Source organism: Hemitrygon akajei, chromosome 18 (genome assembly GCF_048418815.1).
Source record: "Hemitrygon akajei chromosome 18, sHemAka1.3, whole genome shotgun sequence".
NCBI lineage: Eukaryota > Metazoa > Chordata > Chondrichthyes > Myliobatiformes > Dasyatidae > Hemitrygon > Hemitrygon akajei.
Window position 1 is genome coordinate 28,637,477 of NC_133141.1, and position 16,582 is coordinate 28,654,058.

General features: G+C 48.2%; 1 protein-coding gene across 2 annotated transcripts in view; it reads right to left on the reverse strand.

The window, feature by feature from the left end:
* The window catches only part of LOC140741230 (integrin alpha-5-like), a 101,626-nt gene that overhangs the window by 73,732 nt on the left and 11,312 nt on the right, over positions 1-16,582 (reverse strand). For both annotated transcript variants that reach the window (XR_012102036.1, XM_073071193.1), the window contains exon 2: positions 15-145. Coding sequence is in view for 1 of the 2 variants with exons in the window: in XM_073071193.1 (XP_072927294.1) it covers positions 15-145 (131 nt within the window). In the remaining variant the exon portion in view is untranslated. The remainder of the gene's footprint in view (positions 1-14; positions 146-16,582) is intronic.

The window sequence follows — 16,582 nt, forward strand, 5'->3', positions numbered from 1 at the left end:
TCAACAAACTCTACCTGTTAGATCAAAAGGAATCTGCTGGCAGTCTGTGTCGTTCAGGCCCCAGGAACACGAGTAGACTGCCCCACTTTCCGTAATGTTTGGCTGGCTGGTATTGGCTTTGGGAGCTCCAATCAGAACAACTGGCCTGAAATACAAACATGGAGAACGTTAGGAACAAGGCTGCTGATGGCAGCCCTGTTGTCGGTGCTGGCTGAAGATTTGGCTCCAGTTGACCAAATGAGCAGTAAACGAACAGAGAAACCCAAAGCTCACACTCAGCACAACGCTCTCAGAATGGTCCACAACAGAGCGTCTCCACAGCTCGAGTCCGATGGAGCGCTTCCATCACCGTGGCAACAAGCAAGACACAGAACACAAGGAAATAGCCACTCGGCCCCTCAAGCTTACCCCACCACTCAACATGATGATGGCTGACCTGCCCCAGGCTTCATCTTGTCTCCTGTGCCAGTTCCCCATCACTACCGTTCTTTCCAAGGTGATCTTCCTCTTTAAATGCTCCCAGGGATCTGGTCTGCACACCGCTCCAGGTTAGAGCGTTCCAGGGATTCACCATCCTCCTACGTGCCTCAGTTTTAAGTGATCGCCCTCACAAAGAGTGGAGTCCTCAGCAATAGCTCAACAGCTCCACATCTCCCCTGTCATGTTCCCTTAGGTCTCAACAAGATTACCCCTCATTTTTCTAATCCTCAAATAACATAGATTTAACTTCTTCAGCTGTTGTTGGCTAGACAACCATCTCATCTCAGGAATTAGCCAGGTAAATTCCTTTTGGACTGGCTCCAATGCCAGTACATCCTTTCTTAAATGAGGAGACCACAAGTGTGCACAGTACTCCGAGTGTGGTCCCACCGACACTCTGTACTTAGAGTCATAGAGTTATACAACATGGACACATCAGGCCCTTCGGCCCAACTGGTCCATGCCAACCAAGGTGCCTTCCTGAGCTAGTGCTATTCCCATTTGCCTCTGTTTAGCCCATTTCTCTCTAAACTGCATGGACGGGCTGGACTGAAGGGTATAGCTTCATGACTCTATCCTTTCCTATCCATGTACCCGTCCAAATGTCTTTCTTAATATTGCAATGGTCCCCCCCTCTGCCACTTCCTCTGGTATCTCCTTCCAACACTCTCTGTGTGAAATGCTTGACCCTTGAGTCCCCTTTAAATCTTTCCCCTCTCACCTTAAACCATGTCCTCTAGTTTTAGATTCCCTACTCTGGTTGGAAGGCTGTGACCATTGGCTCATGATTTTATAAACTTCTACAACTTCTCTCAGTCTCTTCACTCCAGGCAAAACAGTCTCATACTGTCCAGCCTCTCCTTATAACTCAAGTCCTCCAGTCCTTGTGAAACTTCTCTGTACCCTTTCGAATTTAATTTAATTCTTCCAATAGCTGGGTGACCAGAAATGCACACAATACTCCAAGTGGGATCTCACCAATACACAACAGAGATCCTGCCTTTTGTGACTCATGCATTGGGATATCTAGGTCCAACTCATTTGCATTCTCTTCATTTAAATAATAAATCGCCTTTAGATTCCTCTTGCCAACGTGCATGATCTTACACTTCCCACAAAAAGCTCCATTACCAAGTTTCCACCCAATCACCCAACCGATCTATATTCTGTTCTGGAGCCCAAATATCCCCAACACAACATCCTTTCCACTTTTTTGTTGTGCCCTCAGAAAACTTAGATACACTCTGCCCACTTTTCTGCAAATCAGTAATACAAGTCAGAGAATATTGTGAGCCAAGAACTGATCCCTGAGGTCTTCCACTGGCTCCATCCTTCCAGCCTGTAAAAGTCCAAAACGGTACGAGGGGCAGAGCACGTTCAGTGAAGGAAAGAAATGCGGAAGGTATTAATTGTTCTAGAAAATGCTGGAAACACTCAGTAGGCCAGACAACACCTGTAGGGAGAGAAAAACAGGTAATGTTTCAAGTCTTTAACCCTTTGTTGGAATTGAAACATTAAATCTGTTCCTCCCTCATGGATACTGTCTGATCTACTGAGACTTTCCTGCATTCTGTTCTTATTTCAGATTTCCAGCAATTGCAGTTTTTGAAAAGCAAACACGAGGAAATCTGCAGATGCTGGAAATTCAAGCAACACACACAAAATGCTGGTGGAACGCAGCAGGCCAGAAGCGCTGTCGACATTTTGGGCCGAGACCCTTTGTCCCTATAGATGCTGCCTGGCCTGCTGCGTTCCAATTGCAGTTTTTTGCTTTTTAACGGCCCAAGCACGAGCCTACCCCAGATGAAAATCTGTCTAATTTACTTCAGGTAGTTAACAAAGGATCAACGAAGGATTAACTTTATCTGCCAAATACATTTAACATGTATTAGGAATTTGCTGCGGTGTGTTGGTGTGATGAGCACCCAAAAGTGACAACATTCAACAATTATACAGATTAAAGAATGATTGAAGTACGGATATGGAATAAATGTGCATAGATACATAAATACCAGCATGTAGTTACAATGTAAACAGCATTGTAAACAGTAATCTGCAGTGCAGTGGAGTGACTGAGGTAATGGAGGGGGAGGGGGAGGCTAACTAGAATGGATAATCAGATTAGTTGCCTGGGGGAAGAAACTTCTAAAATGGCGTGAAGTTTATGTTTTAATAGCCCTATTGCACTTTCCAGAGGAGAGCTTTTGGAGAAGGCAGTATGCTGGGTGGGTAGATTGAAAGCCCGAGTTGAGCTGTTCGCTGCCTCGCTGAGAAGATGGCAGCTGCCCATGTTTGCCAGTGTGAGGGTATCTAGACATATAACACACACTTCTCCACTGCAGAGCAAGCCTCCTGAACCTATGGTGGGCAAGATACGACAGCCAGCCAAGCCTCAAACACAGCAGAATGTGCTGCAAGTGGCAAGCGGATGAACCAAATGTGAGCAACCCGGCCCAGCCTTTTAGGAGCAGAGATCCCATGAAGCAAAATGTCTGTCCTGCACAGTAATTGAAGTATTAAGACTACAAGGCAAAGAAAGAGATGATATGGCAAATTAGCAATGCTCAGTCCTCTCTCTCGGCTACCACACTGAACCAATTCCCAATGAAATAAGGTCACTCCCCAGGCTTCCTGCAATTGGAAAGTCTCCAAGAATCAAGCCTAATAGTCCCCGAGATAAGAGGCTTGTTAGGACCTACAGTCATCTCCTGGCCCAAATGCTCTCGGCAAGAGAGAGGAATATGGCTCAGAAACCACGGCTCTCACAGTCCTTACCTTCCGACTGCACGCGCGGACCTTTGATCCACGACAACCAGATACTAGAGGGAGTTTGATGGACCCTAGTTGAGGACCTTCAACCCCTGCCTCACCATGCAGCAATCTAAACTGTCAACATGCTCCTTCCACACCAGCAACGAAATGGAATGAGGAAAAAGGTCAGCTTCAATACAGCTAGGAGGAAGAATTTTCCTCACCTCAGGATTGACAATGGCCTTACTTGTGCTTTCAGCGGCGTGCAAGGGGTTAGTGGGCTCAAACAAATCTCCGCCACTGTCCTGGATCAGAAATTGACTGCAGAAGACTTAAAACCCACAAACTTGTTGAATTATTTTTATTGTAGTTTGAACTTCCTAATTTTACCCCTATTTTTATATAATCATTTATATATATATATCTCTAGTCAGATATGAGCTGACCACAACTACCTTTTCATCTCTTCCTTCCTTTGTTTCTCTTGACACTTCTTTGCTTTTGTAACACTGAATAACACGGCTGTAAGCAACAAGTCTTGACTTCCGAAGAACCTTTGGATTGCAAAAGCACCAGGTTCCGACACGGTTGAAGGCAGTAGCATGGACACTGAGGTTGGCACTGGGACCATGGTAACATCGCTGCTGCACCCCAGTCCAACTTCCTGTCACTGCAGTCTCCCATTGCTGACATCATCCACGTAACCTTCTTTGTCTTCACGTTAAGTATCACAAACAGGGTGGGGGGGGAAGATGCTGGTGATCCTCTTGGTGGTTTTAACTATCTATAAAGTTTTGCAGTCCTCCTATACTACACAATGCTGCAGTCAGACTCCACGGTGCTCCTGTAGAAAGCTGAGAGAATGGGGGCAGAGAGCTTTGCATGCCTCAATGTCCTCACAAAAAGTAGATGCTGCTGTGTCTTCTTGACTAGTGAGAAGGTGTATTGGGTTCAATCTTCCAGTCAAGGTGGGGCCAAGCTGCAACGTCTGTCGAGATCAAGGCTCAGCCAGTTGTTTCACAGGCTTGTAGAGATGTTTTTGGGGAGTATGGGGAGATAGGAGTCAGGGTAGAGTTTAGGTACAGGATTGAGGGTCAGTAATTGAAGAGTCAGAGGCCAGAGCTGGTATTCAGAGTCGATGTTGGAGTACTCTGCAGCTTCAGAATCCCAGAGGGTGGGTGGGTCGGCGGGACAGAAACTAACGATCCAAGTTGGTGATTCCAGAGTCAGAGGTTTGTACAGGTGGGGGTCATGAGGCGTGGTGACTACCCACCACCACTGGTCACCAGGCGAATCCCAAAGTCGAGACCAAAGGTTAAACCTGTGGTCGATGAGTCCTGAGCTCGAAGCCCAGAGCCAAAGTCCTGTGATCGGCGATTCCTGGGGTCGCCACCCTGAGGCTGGCGAAGTCCAGAGGACAAAGCTAAAGGTCAAAGTCACCGACTGGAGAGTCCGCAGGTAGAAGCCCGAAGGTCAAAGCTCCTGGATCGGCGAGTCCAGAGGTCAGAGGTTTGATGTCTGCAAGTCTGGGAGTCCAAGGCCAAGGCCAAGGACTGGAGTGGGAGGGAGTGTGAGTAGGAGGGGCTTGTTTTGTTTTTGTTGTTGCTTGCGTTGTCCTGCTGAGCATTGTGGGTATGATGCTAAGTTGGTGCAGGAATGTGTGACGGCACTTGCAGGCTACCCTCGGCAGATCCTTAGGGGTGCTGGTTCTTAACTCAGAACAATGCTTTTCATTGTGTGCTTTGATGTACTATCTATTGACAAGGACCAAAATCCATCATGTCTTCTAACTGTGGGCAAACTACCAATGCCTACAATGACCCCCTCCTCCCCGGCAGCACTTCCATTGAGAAAACCCTGCATGTTTTGCCCCCTCCCCCACTATATGAAAGTCATCCAGCACAGAAACAGGCCCTTCAACCCATCCATCCACATTATCCCCCCTCATTCCCATCAGCTCCCCCAGGTGTCTACCACTCACCCACACACAAGGAGGCTATTTTCAATGGCCTATCAACCCACCCTTTGGGATGTGGGAGGAAACTGGGGAAAACCCGCTTGATCAAAGCACTCGAGGTCAGCACTGAACCCAGGTCTCAACCCACACAGATAGTCTCCCTATAATTATCATATTGAAGTGCTTTGTAATTTAGCCAGCCAGGGCATCCTTTCTGTGGATCCCTGGGTCTGCTTCCTCCGCCCTACCCCCACATTACTCGTTTCCCTCCCTGCCACACTCCATTATTAAAGACCCTAACCACCCAGAGCATGTCCTTTTCCCGTTGCTAACATCAGGGAGGAGGAACAGCAGCCTGAAGACACACACACAACGTTTTAGAAACAGCTTCTTCCCCTCTGCCATCAGATTTCTGAATGGACGCGGAACCCATGAACACTACCTCAACTAATTTGCTCTCTTTTGACCTGCTTATTTAAATTTTTTGTTATAATTTATAGTATACTTTATGCCTTGCACTGTACCACTGCCGGAAAACAACATATGTTAATGATAATAAACCTGATTCTGACTCTGATCCAAACTCTGGGACTGAAGAGGAAGGTGGGTGGGTGTTTATTGGCCTGACACCAATCACAGGATAAGCTCCAGGCTTGCGGAGCACATGGCTGCAGATCCGTGTGGACCCAGTGGACTCACTTCCACGCCCGCTCCCTCGACCCAGCACGAGCAGCACCCATCGACAAGCACTGACATCAGAAAACTTCGGACAGGAGGACTGAAGTGGACTCGGTGATCATACACAGGATGCGAGGTGGAAGGGTTCAGCAAGGAAAGCTTGGAGAGCCGGGCTTTCCTTAGGGAATGCCCGGCAACTAACCTCACTGCACAACCCCAAGGCCAAGCTGGGCCGTCTGTGGAACTGCCTGCGGACAGATCAGCACCTGGAATCCTTCGGACAGAATGCTGTCAGTGATGCACCATCAATAACTCACGCTGAGACTTAGGAAGTGAGATATCGGCTTTTATTGACTGGAAGAATAAACAACACTACATCCTGGGGAAAATGAGGGAGAGCAGCAGCCCACAGTCGCCTTTATACAGGGGTCTGTGGGAGGAGCCACAGGAGCAGTCAGACAGGTATATCTAGTTCACCACAGTCAGGGCTGGCAGGACCCAGTGCAGATTGTCTGCAGAATGATCATATCACAAGCACAGGCATAACAAGACTCAATTAGAGTTGAATTAGCAGCAACTAAAGCTGCTGGCACAGACCGTGGGTTCTGTGATTGCTCAGTGTCTCTGTCTGGCACTGTGCTGGAGAAACCTTTGATCTGGAGCGTTTCTCCTCCACCTTCAGCCACAGACTCTCCCTGTCTGTGCCCCCTCTTGCTGCCCTGTTACTGTCAATGTCACCGTTAACCCTTTCACATGTGTCCTGTCCCACAGCAGCAGCTACGCACCCCAGCCCCGTCACCACTCCTGCCCGGCCAGGACCGGAGAAGCTCAGTCCGTGTTTGGGACGCGGAGCCGGCGTAGACGTAAACATCCACAGTAATTGAGGCAGAACCACAGACAGCCCACTCTCCCGGGTACCGTGATTAGGGCTGTAGTTTCCTGAACTTCCAGGGGAACAAAATCGGCCCTAGTTTCCTGCCCCAAGCCGCTCGGCATGGCCGTGGGAGTCTCCTGGGCCGTCGCTGGGTCTCTGGAGTTGGATAAACATCACAACCCACATCCTGTCCCTCGGCTGTTGGCTGCCACCCAGTTGCTGTGTGGACCCCTCACAGCAGCACCACCGGTCATCTCGGAAGATTCCCAGGGGAACGAGGAGACCAAGCTGCAGGGTGTTTGTCTGTCAGATGGGCATCTGCAGTGTCTGTCTCTTGCCAGGGGAATGGAGTTTAGAAGTAGTAAGGTTTTGTTGCAATGTAATAGGATGGGTGAGACCATACCTGGAATATCCTTGTTTCAGGAAGGATGGAGACCATGCTGAGAGGATTCACTGGGTTGTTGGCTGGGGTGAGGGGTCAATGTATGAAGAGGCTCAGCAGGAGGAGATGCTGACTGGAGCCAAGTGGAACTCGACACTTGGGCGAGGATGTTGAGGGGAGTGGGGAGTGAGGGAGGCCGAGACTGGGTCAGCCACAAAGCAGGCTCGAGTGGCCACACGATGAGAGAGTGAGTCATTGCATATTGTGAAAGAGTGAGTCATTGTATATCAAACCATCCCAGATGATAAGGCTTCAAAGAGAGAGGAGATTCCCCCAGGCAAAACAGGGCTCTAATGAGAAGGCTGACAGCAGCAGACATGGTTTGAATGGTTGCATGGTCGACCACAGATAATGATCAACATCGTCTACTGAATTATTACTGAAGCTGCCACGGAGCTGCTTGCCTGTTAAGCAGACAACGACCTCACGAAGGTTTTTGTTCAGGGAGGAGGCTGGGGCTGGAACGAGCAGCCCAGAGCAAAGTGGCAGTAACCAGAGACGAAAGCTTGAAGTGGACCGACTGGCAGAAATTCAGAGCGCCGCGCACTGGTGTTTGGAACTGGGGAAATGGGTAGCCTTTGAACAGACAGGAAGTTGCCATGTTCTGAAAACCAATTCAATCATCTGTTGGCCGAGATAGAAATACTGGCCTAGGAGACACATGGTGTCTTTCAAATCCTTCCAACAACGCAGCTCGACAGACCCTGGCGATCTGCGACGTCAAACCCACCAGCACGTGACCCAACAGCATAACGCTCGCAGTTTGCTACCAGTCTCGCAGTCCCCGATTCATGCTGAGGGACGTATAGGTAGAAGTGAATGGATTGGCATTAGGGTCAGAAGCCAAGAGTCAGGGGCACACTCCGACCAGCTGACAACAGAAGAAGCACATACTGTGACAGTCACCCACTCTCCTCTTCGATGCAATCCGGTCAGGCAACAGAAAGGGGCGGCAGCCTCACCTCCTCACCACCACCGCCAGAACTTCAGATAAAGAATTTAGGTGAGTCACTGTAGCTGACCACAGCATTAACAGCACAGAGAGAAAAAGCAACAGTTTTCACCTTTGGTCTGGCAGGGGCTGATGACCTCATAAACTGCTGGCAATACACTCATCCAGAGGGGAGATCAGCTTGGACTAATGAAACATATACAGACGATTTGACAGCAGAGGGAGTGTCAGCGACACACCATCCAATCCACATTGCTCCTATATGGTATTAATGGTAAAACTCTTGACAGTGTGGGGGATCAGAGGGATCTTGGGGTCTGAGTCCATAGGACACTCAAAGCTGCTACACAGGTTGACTGTGTTGTTAAGAAGGCATACGGTGTGTTGGCCTTCATCAACCGTGGAATTGAATTTAGGAGCCAAGAGGTAATGTTGCAGCTATATAGGACCCTGGTCAGACCCGACTTGGGAGTACTGTGCTCAGTTCTGGTCGCCTCACTACAGGAAGGAAGTGGAAACTATAGAAAGGGTGCAAAGGAGATTTACAAGGATGTTTCTGGGATTGGGGAGCATGCCTTATGAAAACAGGTTGGGTGAACTCAGCCTTTTCTCCTTGGAGAAACGAAGGATGAGAGGTGACCTGATAGAGGAGTACAAGATGATGAGAGGCATTGATTGTGTGGATAGTCAGAGGCTTTTTCCCCAGGGCTGAAATGACTGACATGAGGGGGCACAGTTTTAAGGTGCTTGGAAGTAGGTACAGAGGAGATGTCAGGGGTAAGTTTTTCACACAGAGAGTGGTGAGTCCATGAGATGCACTGCCAGCAACAGTGGTGGAGACAGATACAATAGGGTCTTTTAAGAGACTCTTAGATAGGTACATGGAGCTTAGAAAAATAGAGGGCTCTGTGCTAGGGAAATTCTAGGCAGCTTCTAGAGTAGGTTACATGGTCAGTACAACATTGTGGGCTGAAGGGCCTGTAATGTACTGTAAATTTCTACGTTCTAACTCAGCTGCATGGCACCTACCCTTACTCTTCAGTGATTAGAAACAGGGGCACGAGGTGAACACACGATGTGGGACTGTAAAACGGCCATCATGGTGGAACAGCCTGTGTGTAATGCTTGGATATCCTGGCAGAGCCTGACGGGAGTGAGAGCGAGGGGTGGGTGAGAGTAAGGGGGAGGAGGCAAGAGTGAGCGTGATCGGAGGAAGCTCCTCCACCAGGTACGCCCCTGGCACTGCCACCTTGAGCAACACACACAAAACGCCGGAGGTACTCAGCATCTATGGAGGGCAGCAAACAGTCGACGCTTTGGGCTGAGAATGTTGTGCAGAATCTCTGGCCCATCCTGGCTCCTGCACACTGCGAATGCAAACCGATTGGCGCCGGGCCACCGGCTGTCTCGGGCTATCTATGTGCACATTTCACCCACTTCGTGTGCACAGCACTGCCAAGGGCAGACAAGGCCTCCATTTCATCAGGAGGACCCAGCCTTGGACATCCCAGTGCTGCACTGGAATGTGGCAGGATTCCTGGAGAGCGGCGGGGTCCAAATCCACAGCTTTCCCACTAACCAAAAGTTGTCTACATCCATCTAACTTCATCTCTGTTCACCTCTCTCCCCACCCCTCCCATTGCCTACCTCTGCATCATCCCATCCCCTAGTCCTGCAGCAGTGCCTTCAGTGCCTGGGACCCTGACTCGGGTACATCCCCTACTCTGTGCTTCACTGAGCAAATATTTGATCAACTGCCCCCATAAATCCTCGTCTGGCTCAGGCCAAATGTATCATTTGATCCTCTGAGGTACTTGAATTTTGTGACATTGAAGGTGCTAAGTAAATGCAAAATGTAGAAAGCTCAGCATTGCAGAGTGAAGCCCAGTCCCTCAAATGGCCCTTTTCCCTCTGCAACACCGTTTTATTTGGGGATGTTCTGACCACAGGATGTCAGAAGGTGATTGTAACAGTCAGTAGCAAGTCGTTGCCAACATCCCGACAGCTCGTTAGTTCTTTGATCGCTGTTTGCTTGGACAAGTTTGACTATTTGTGACAAGGTCTTCAAAACAAATTCCCATACCACATGACATCAAAGCTGAGGAGAGCAAGTAATTTAAACTGTTCCCATACTTCACTGCCATACTGTGCAGAATGAGCCAAGCCAAGCCATGGACAATGAGAGCCTTCAGTCTTACGACAGGCACGTGGGCTAAACAAGGGATTCAAGAATTTTTTTGCAATAACTAGAGCTGCAACTCAATTAAATCCCTTTCAATTTACCTTCAATGACATTCTGAAAGATTCCAAAATTGATTGTGTTTGTATTAACATCATTTTGGCTTCTGTTCAGATTGGATGGGGGGGCTTTAGCCAACAGCCTCTCCCCACAGCTCCTCTGCATCCCCCCCCCCCCAACTTCCTACACAACTTCCTGCCTTGGCTCCGCAGTAACCAAAATTTAAATCTCTCGGACCTTTCACCTTCAACCCGCATTTGAGCGCCATTACACATTCCCCGACCCCTCACTCCACCACACCTGGCAAGCGAAGAAACCACCCTCACCAACAACTGCTTCACTATCACCCCCCGTGTGCGTCACTGAGTCGAGGGCAGCCAGCTCTGAGACAAGGCAGTACGCAGGGCAGCCGCCACACACACGGGAGTTCAACCTCAGCCAGAAACCACACCACCCACACCGAGTGTGAGGAGCTGGCAGTGTCCGGCCACAGGGTCCTCAACACAGGGCTCATGACACAACGCAATGAGGTAACGTAAGCATGTTCCAAGACAAACAGGCAAAGGGCAAGGCAAAACCAAAATGAATGTCAGACAAGCTGCAGTTTAGAACAGGCTTGAGGGAGAGGTACACAGCTCTCAAATACCCTTTGGAATCCCCGAACCAAGCAGGCCAAGAGACAGAGAACATGATGCGTCCCACCGGTACCGTACCCCGGTGTTACACAGCGACAGACCCGTCCCCACCGGTACCGTACCCCGGTGTTACACAGCGACGGACCCGTCCCCACCGGTACCGTACCCCGGTGTCACACAGTGACGGACCCGTCCCCACCGGTACCGTCCCCCGGTGTTAGACACTGACAGACCCGTCCCCACCGGTACCGTACCCCGGTGTTACACAGCGACGGACCCGTCCCCACTGGTACCGTACCCCGGTGTCACACAGTGACGGACCCGTCCCCACCGGTACCGTCCCCCGGTGTCACACAGTGACGGACCCGTCCCCACCGGTACCGTCCCCCGCTGTTAGACACTGACAGACCCGTCCCCTTCAGAAGAGCCTGCGAAAATGTCGCTTCAGAACCGAGATGAGGAGGGATCTCTCTAGCCAGAGGGTGGTGAATCTGTGGAATTCGTTGCCACAGACAGCTGTGGAGGCCAAGTCATGGGTTTATTTAAAGCTAAGGTTGACAGGTTAACCAAGCTCAGGAGTGAACGGAGGAGTGTTGGGCAGGGGCTACCAACAAAAGCTCCAAACACACATCCCTGGGAAAAGAAGACAAATGAAGTCATGTTGTGAAAGTGGAATCCACAGGTCTAATTAACCTTCGGCAAGCAGAACAAGTGCTACCTCTGCCCCTACATCTCGTCCCTCACCACCATTCAGGGCCCCTGCATTCCTTGCAGGTGAGGAGACACTTCATCTGTGAGTTTATTGGGGTCATCTACTGTGTCCGGTGCACTCAGTGCAGTCTCCTCTGCATTGGTGAGACCCGATGTAGAGTGGGGGAATGCTTCATTAAGCATCTTCACTCTGTGCACCACTAAAGGTAGGATTTCTCAGTGGCCACTCATTTCAATTCAACATCCTGTTCCCATTCTGACAGGTCCGTCCATGTCCTCCTCAAGCCATGAGGAGACCACACTCCCAGTTTGGAGGAGCAACACCTCATATTTCATCTGGGCAGCCTCCAACCTGATGGCACGAACATTGATTTCTCTAACTTCCAGTAATTTCTCCCTTCCCCCCTTATTTCTTTTTCATTATCCATTCTTGTTCCCCTCTCACGCCTTCTCTTCTCCTCATCAGCCATCACTTCCATCTAGTGTCCTTCCACCTTCCCGTTCTCCCATGGTCCACTCCCCTCTCCTATCAGCTTCCTTCTACTTCAGACCTTAACGTCTTCCACCCATCACCTCCCAGCTTCTCACTCCATCCCCTCACCTGTTCTCATCTATCACTTGCAAGCTTGTACTCCTTCCTCTCCCCCACCTTATTCTGGCTTCCTCCACCTTCCTTTGCAGTTCTGATGAAGGGGCTCGGCCCGAAACGTCGACTGTTTATTTTCACCCATGAATGCCACCTGACTTACTTAGATACTTCAGCATTTTGTGTGTCTTCGGTTGTTCAGTATAATTCTACTGTTCGCTGTCATGTATTAAACAACGCCAATTTGTATATGAATAGGTTAGCTCCCTGGTTTGCAGTGTTTTTGGATATTTCTGCCAAGGCTGAACTAATGAGTGTTGCCTTTCCCATTGTAGTAATTCACAGCAACAATGGAAGATCAGATTTAGCCTGTCCAAAATTAATTCACTTATTTTTGTAAATTACAACATTATGCCCTGGAATTTCCATTCCTGACAGTGAAATTCTAACCAGAGGATATTTTCCAATGGGAGTACCAGTGCCAATTGACAAGGTGAGCAACGAAACCCTTCTGCCTCGCAGAGAGGTTATTTCAGACGTTGGACACTGATGCCTTCTCACCTTGGTTGCAGTTTTTGGTATCAGCCACTAAGTGGCGGTGTCACCAGCGGCTGGGCCTGGCTTGCAGGTGAGCGCCAGCACCTTCACAACCTGGATCAGCACCGTAGCAGCCCCCTCGTGACCTCGTCAGCAATATAGAGGTGTCGATTTTGTCCAGCATTTCTTCCAATCAAAATCCTATCAATGATGCAGACTTTTAATAATATGTCACATAGAATAATTTATTGGTACTTTAAAATTGTTTTTATTTTTCCATTCATTTTCTGGATGTGTGCATCTTTGTCAAGGCCAGCACTTATTGCCCCTTGAGAAGGTGGGGGATGAACGGCCTTCTTGTACCGCACAGTCCTTCTGTGGTGAAGGTGCTCCCGCTGTGACGGTGAAGGAATGGAGAAATATTTACAAGTCAGGAAGGGGTGTGAGTTGGAGGGAACCTGCAGCTGGTAGTCTTCCCTGCACCTACTGCCCTTATCCTGTTGGGTGGGAGAGGTGGTGGATTACGGAGGTGCTCACAGTGCAGTTTCTGCAATGCATTTAGTAAGTACAGTCGGCCCTCCTTATCCGCGAGGGATTGGTTCTGGGACCCCTTGCGGATACCAAAATTCGCGGATGCTCAAGTCCCTTATTCAACCTGTCTCAATGCGGTGGACCTTAGGACCCAGCAGAACCCCAAGCCTTATTCAACCTGTCTCAATGCGGTGGACATTAGGACCCGGTGGCGGAGCTCTGAATCCACAGTGTTTCTGTTCATGAAAATAATCACGATCAGGATTGAAAATAAGGTGGAAGTAATAAAGCGATCAGAAAGAGGTGAAACACCATTGGAAAAGCGTTAGGCTACGTCAGTCAACGATCGGAACAATTTTAAAGGATAAAGTCAGAAAGGCTCTGCCCCGATGAAAGCTACAGTTATTACTAAGCAACGCAGTGGTTTAATTATTGGGTTTTGGGGTTTTGATCCTCCACATCAATCCGGCATGGATTTCCTGAGCCCGGCATTGAAACATACGTTTCTTAAGTGTTTTATATGCATAGAAAGGTAAAATATATATTATATACTAAGACAAACATTTGATTGACGCTAAATAATACCGGATGTACCTGTTCCGACTTACTTAGTAAAGAGAACTTCCGGTTTTTTTCGATCACGATCCACGATAACCTACACGCATCCTCCCATATACTTTAAATCATCTCTATGTTACTTATAATACCTGATACAATGTAAATGCTATGTAAAATAGTTGTTAATACTGCATTGTTTAGGGAATAATGAGAAGAAAAAAAATTCTGTACATGCTCGAACAACAAGTGCTGGAAGAACACTTCCAGGTTTTCTCGATTCGCGGTTGGTTAAATTCGCGCATGCAGAACTCGCGGATTAGGAGGGCTGACTGTACAGTCATGTAGCACAGAAACACCATTTGCCCCAAACGGTCCATGCCAACATAGGTGCCCATCCAAGATAGTCCTATTTGCCCGAGTTTCACCCATAACCTTCTAAACCAATCCATGTATTGGTCCAATGTCTTTTAAAATGGTTATTTCACCTGCCTCAAGCACTTCCACTTACTCAACACCCTCTCTGTGATAAATGTTGTCCTGCAAGTTCCTGTTAACCCTTTCCCTTGTCACCTTAAAATTATGCCTTCGAGCTCTTAATTTGCTGACCCTGAGAAAAAGACTGTGTGCATTCAACCTCACTACGCCCCTCTTGATTATATACATCGTTTCTCAATCTCCTACACTCCATGGAATAAAGCCTGTCCAATCTCTCCCTAAAACTCAGACCCTGGAGTCCTGACAACATCCTTGTAAACCTTTTCAGCACTCTTCTCAGTTTAATAACCTCTTTCCTACAGCAAAGGGACTAAAATTGAACACAATACTCCAAGTGCTTCCTCAGCAACTGCACATAATCACCTAACTTAGAAACCAAATGTCCCGGCTGATGAAGTTCAGCATGCCAAAAGCCTTCTTCACCACCTCATAGCCCAGAAATTTGTCAACCTTCAAGACATTCAGCTTCTCCTCTGCAATAATGTGGACTATCCCCAAGACCTCCCCATTAACCACCTCAAGTTCCAAAGTCTTTATATCTCTCCACTGTAAAACTAGAGGAAAGAAATAGCCATTGAGGACCTCACCCTCCCACACAAAAGTGTTCTCTTCGGTCATTCAGTAGCCCTCTTCTCTCACTGGTTGCCCTTTTTAAATTTGTAAATTCACACTGGATTTCTCTTCATCTTCTCTACCAAAGCTATCTCACGTATCCTTTTTATACTTCTGAATTTTTTTCTTGAGTACAATCCTGCATCCCATATACCCTTCCAGGGATTTAAAAAAACATTACAGCACAGTACAGGTCCTTCACCCCATGATATTGTGCTGACCTTTTAACCTACTCGAAGATCAGTCTAACATTTCCCTGAAAATAGCCCTCCATTCTTTTCATCTTCCAGATGTCTGTCTGAGAATCCCTAATGTATCTGCCTCTAGAACCACCCCTGCAGTGCGTACCTGCCACTCTGTGTGAAAAAGAACTTACCTCTGACATCCCCCCCACTCCCCATACTTCCCTCCATTCACTTTAATATTTTGCCCCCTCATATTAGCCATTTGCACCCTGGGAAAAATCTTGCGATCAGCTCAATCTATGCCTCTTATCATCTTGTACACCCCTACCAAGTGATCTCTCATTCTCCTTCACTTCAAAGAGAAACGCCTTAGCTCGCTCAACCTATCCTCATAAAGACATGCTCTAATCCAGGCAGCATCTTGGTAAATCTCCTCTGCACCCTTTCTAAAGCTTCCACACCCTTTTACAATGAGGTGACCAGAACTGAACACAATACTCCAAGTGTGGTCTAACCAGGGCTTTAGAGCTGCAACATTACCTCTCGGCTCTTGAACTCAATCCCCATCTAATGAAGACCAAAGCACCATATGCCTTCTTAACAACCCTATCAACTTGCACAGAAACTTTGAACGTGGACCTCAATATCTCTTTGTCCCTCCACATGGCCAAGAATTTTGCCATTAACACTGTATTTTGCCTTCAAATTTCCACCTTTCAAAACTAAATCACTTCATACTTTACCAGGTTGTACTCCATCTACCACTTCTCAGCCCAGCTCTGCATCCTGTCTATGTCCCATTGTAACCTACGACAGCCCTCCACACTATCCACACCACCAATTACCTTTGTGTCATTGCAAACTTACTAACCCACCTTCCACTTCCTCATCCAAGTCATTTATAAAAATCACAAAGAGCAGGGTTCCCTGAACAGATCCCTGTGGAATACCACTGGTCACCAACCTCCAGACAGAATACACTCCATCTACAACCACCCTCTGCCTTCTGTGGGCAAGCCAATTCTGAATCCACACAGCTAGGTTTCCCTGGATCCCATGTCTCCTGACTTTCTGAGTGAGCTTACCACGGGGAACATCGTCAAACTAAAATCCAAATACAACACATCCACCGCTCTACCTTCGTCAATGTGCTTTATCCCATCCTCACAGAGCTCAATCGGGCTCATGAGGCATGATCTGCCCCTCACAAAACCCTGCTGAATATCTCTAATCAGACTATACTTCTCCAAATGCTTATAAATCCTGTCTGTTAGGATTTCTCCAATAATTTGCCCATCACTGATGTAAGACTACCTGGTCTATACACCCAGTGGCTAATGAGTGTATGCTCATGGTCTT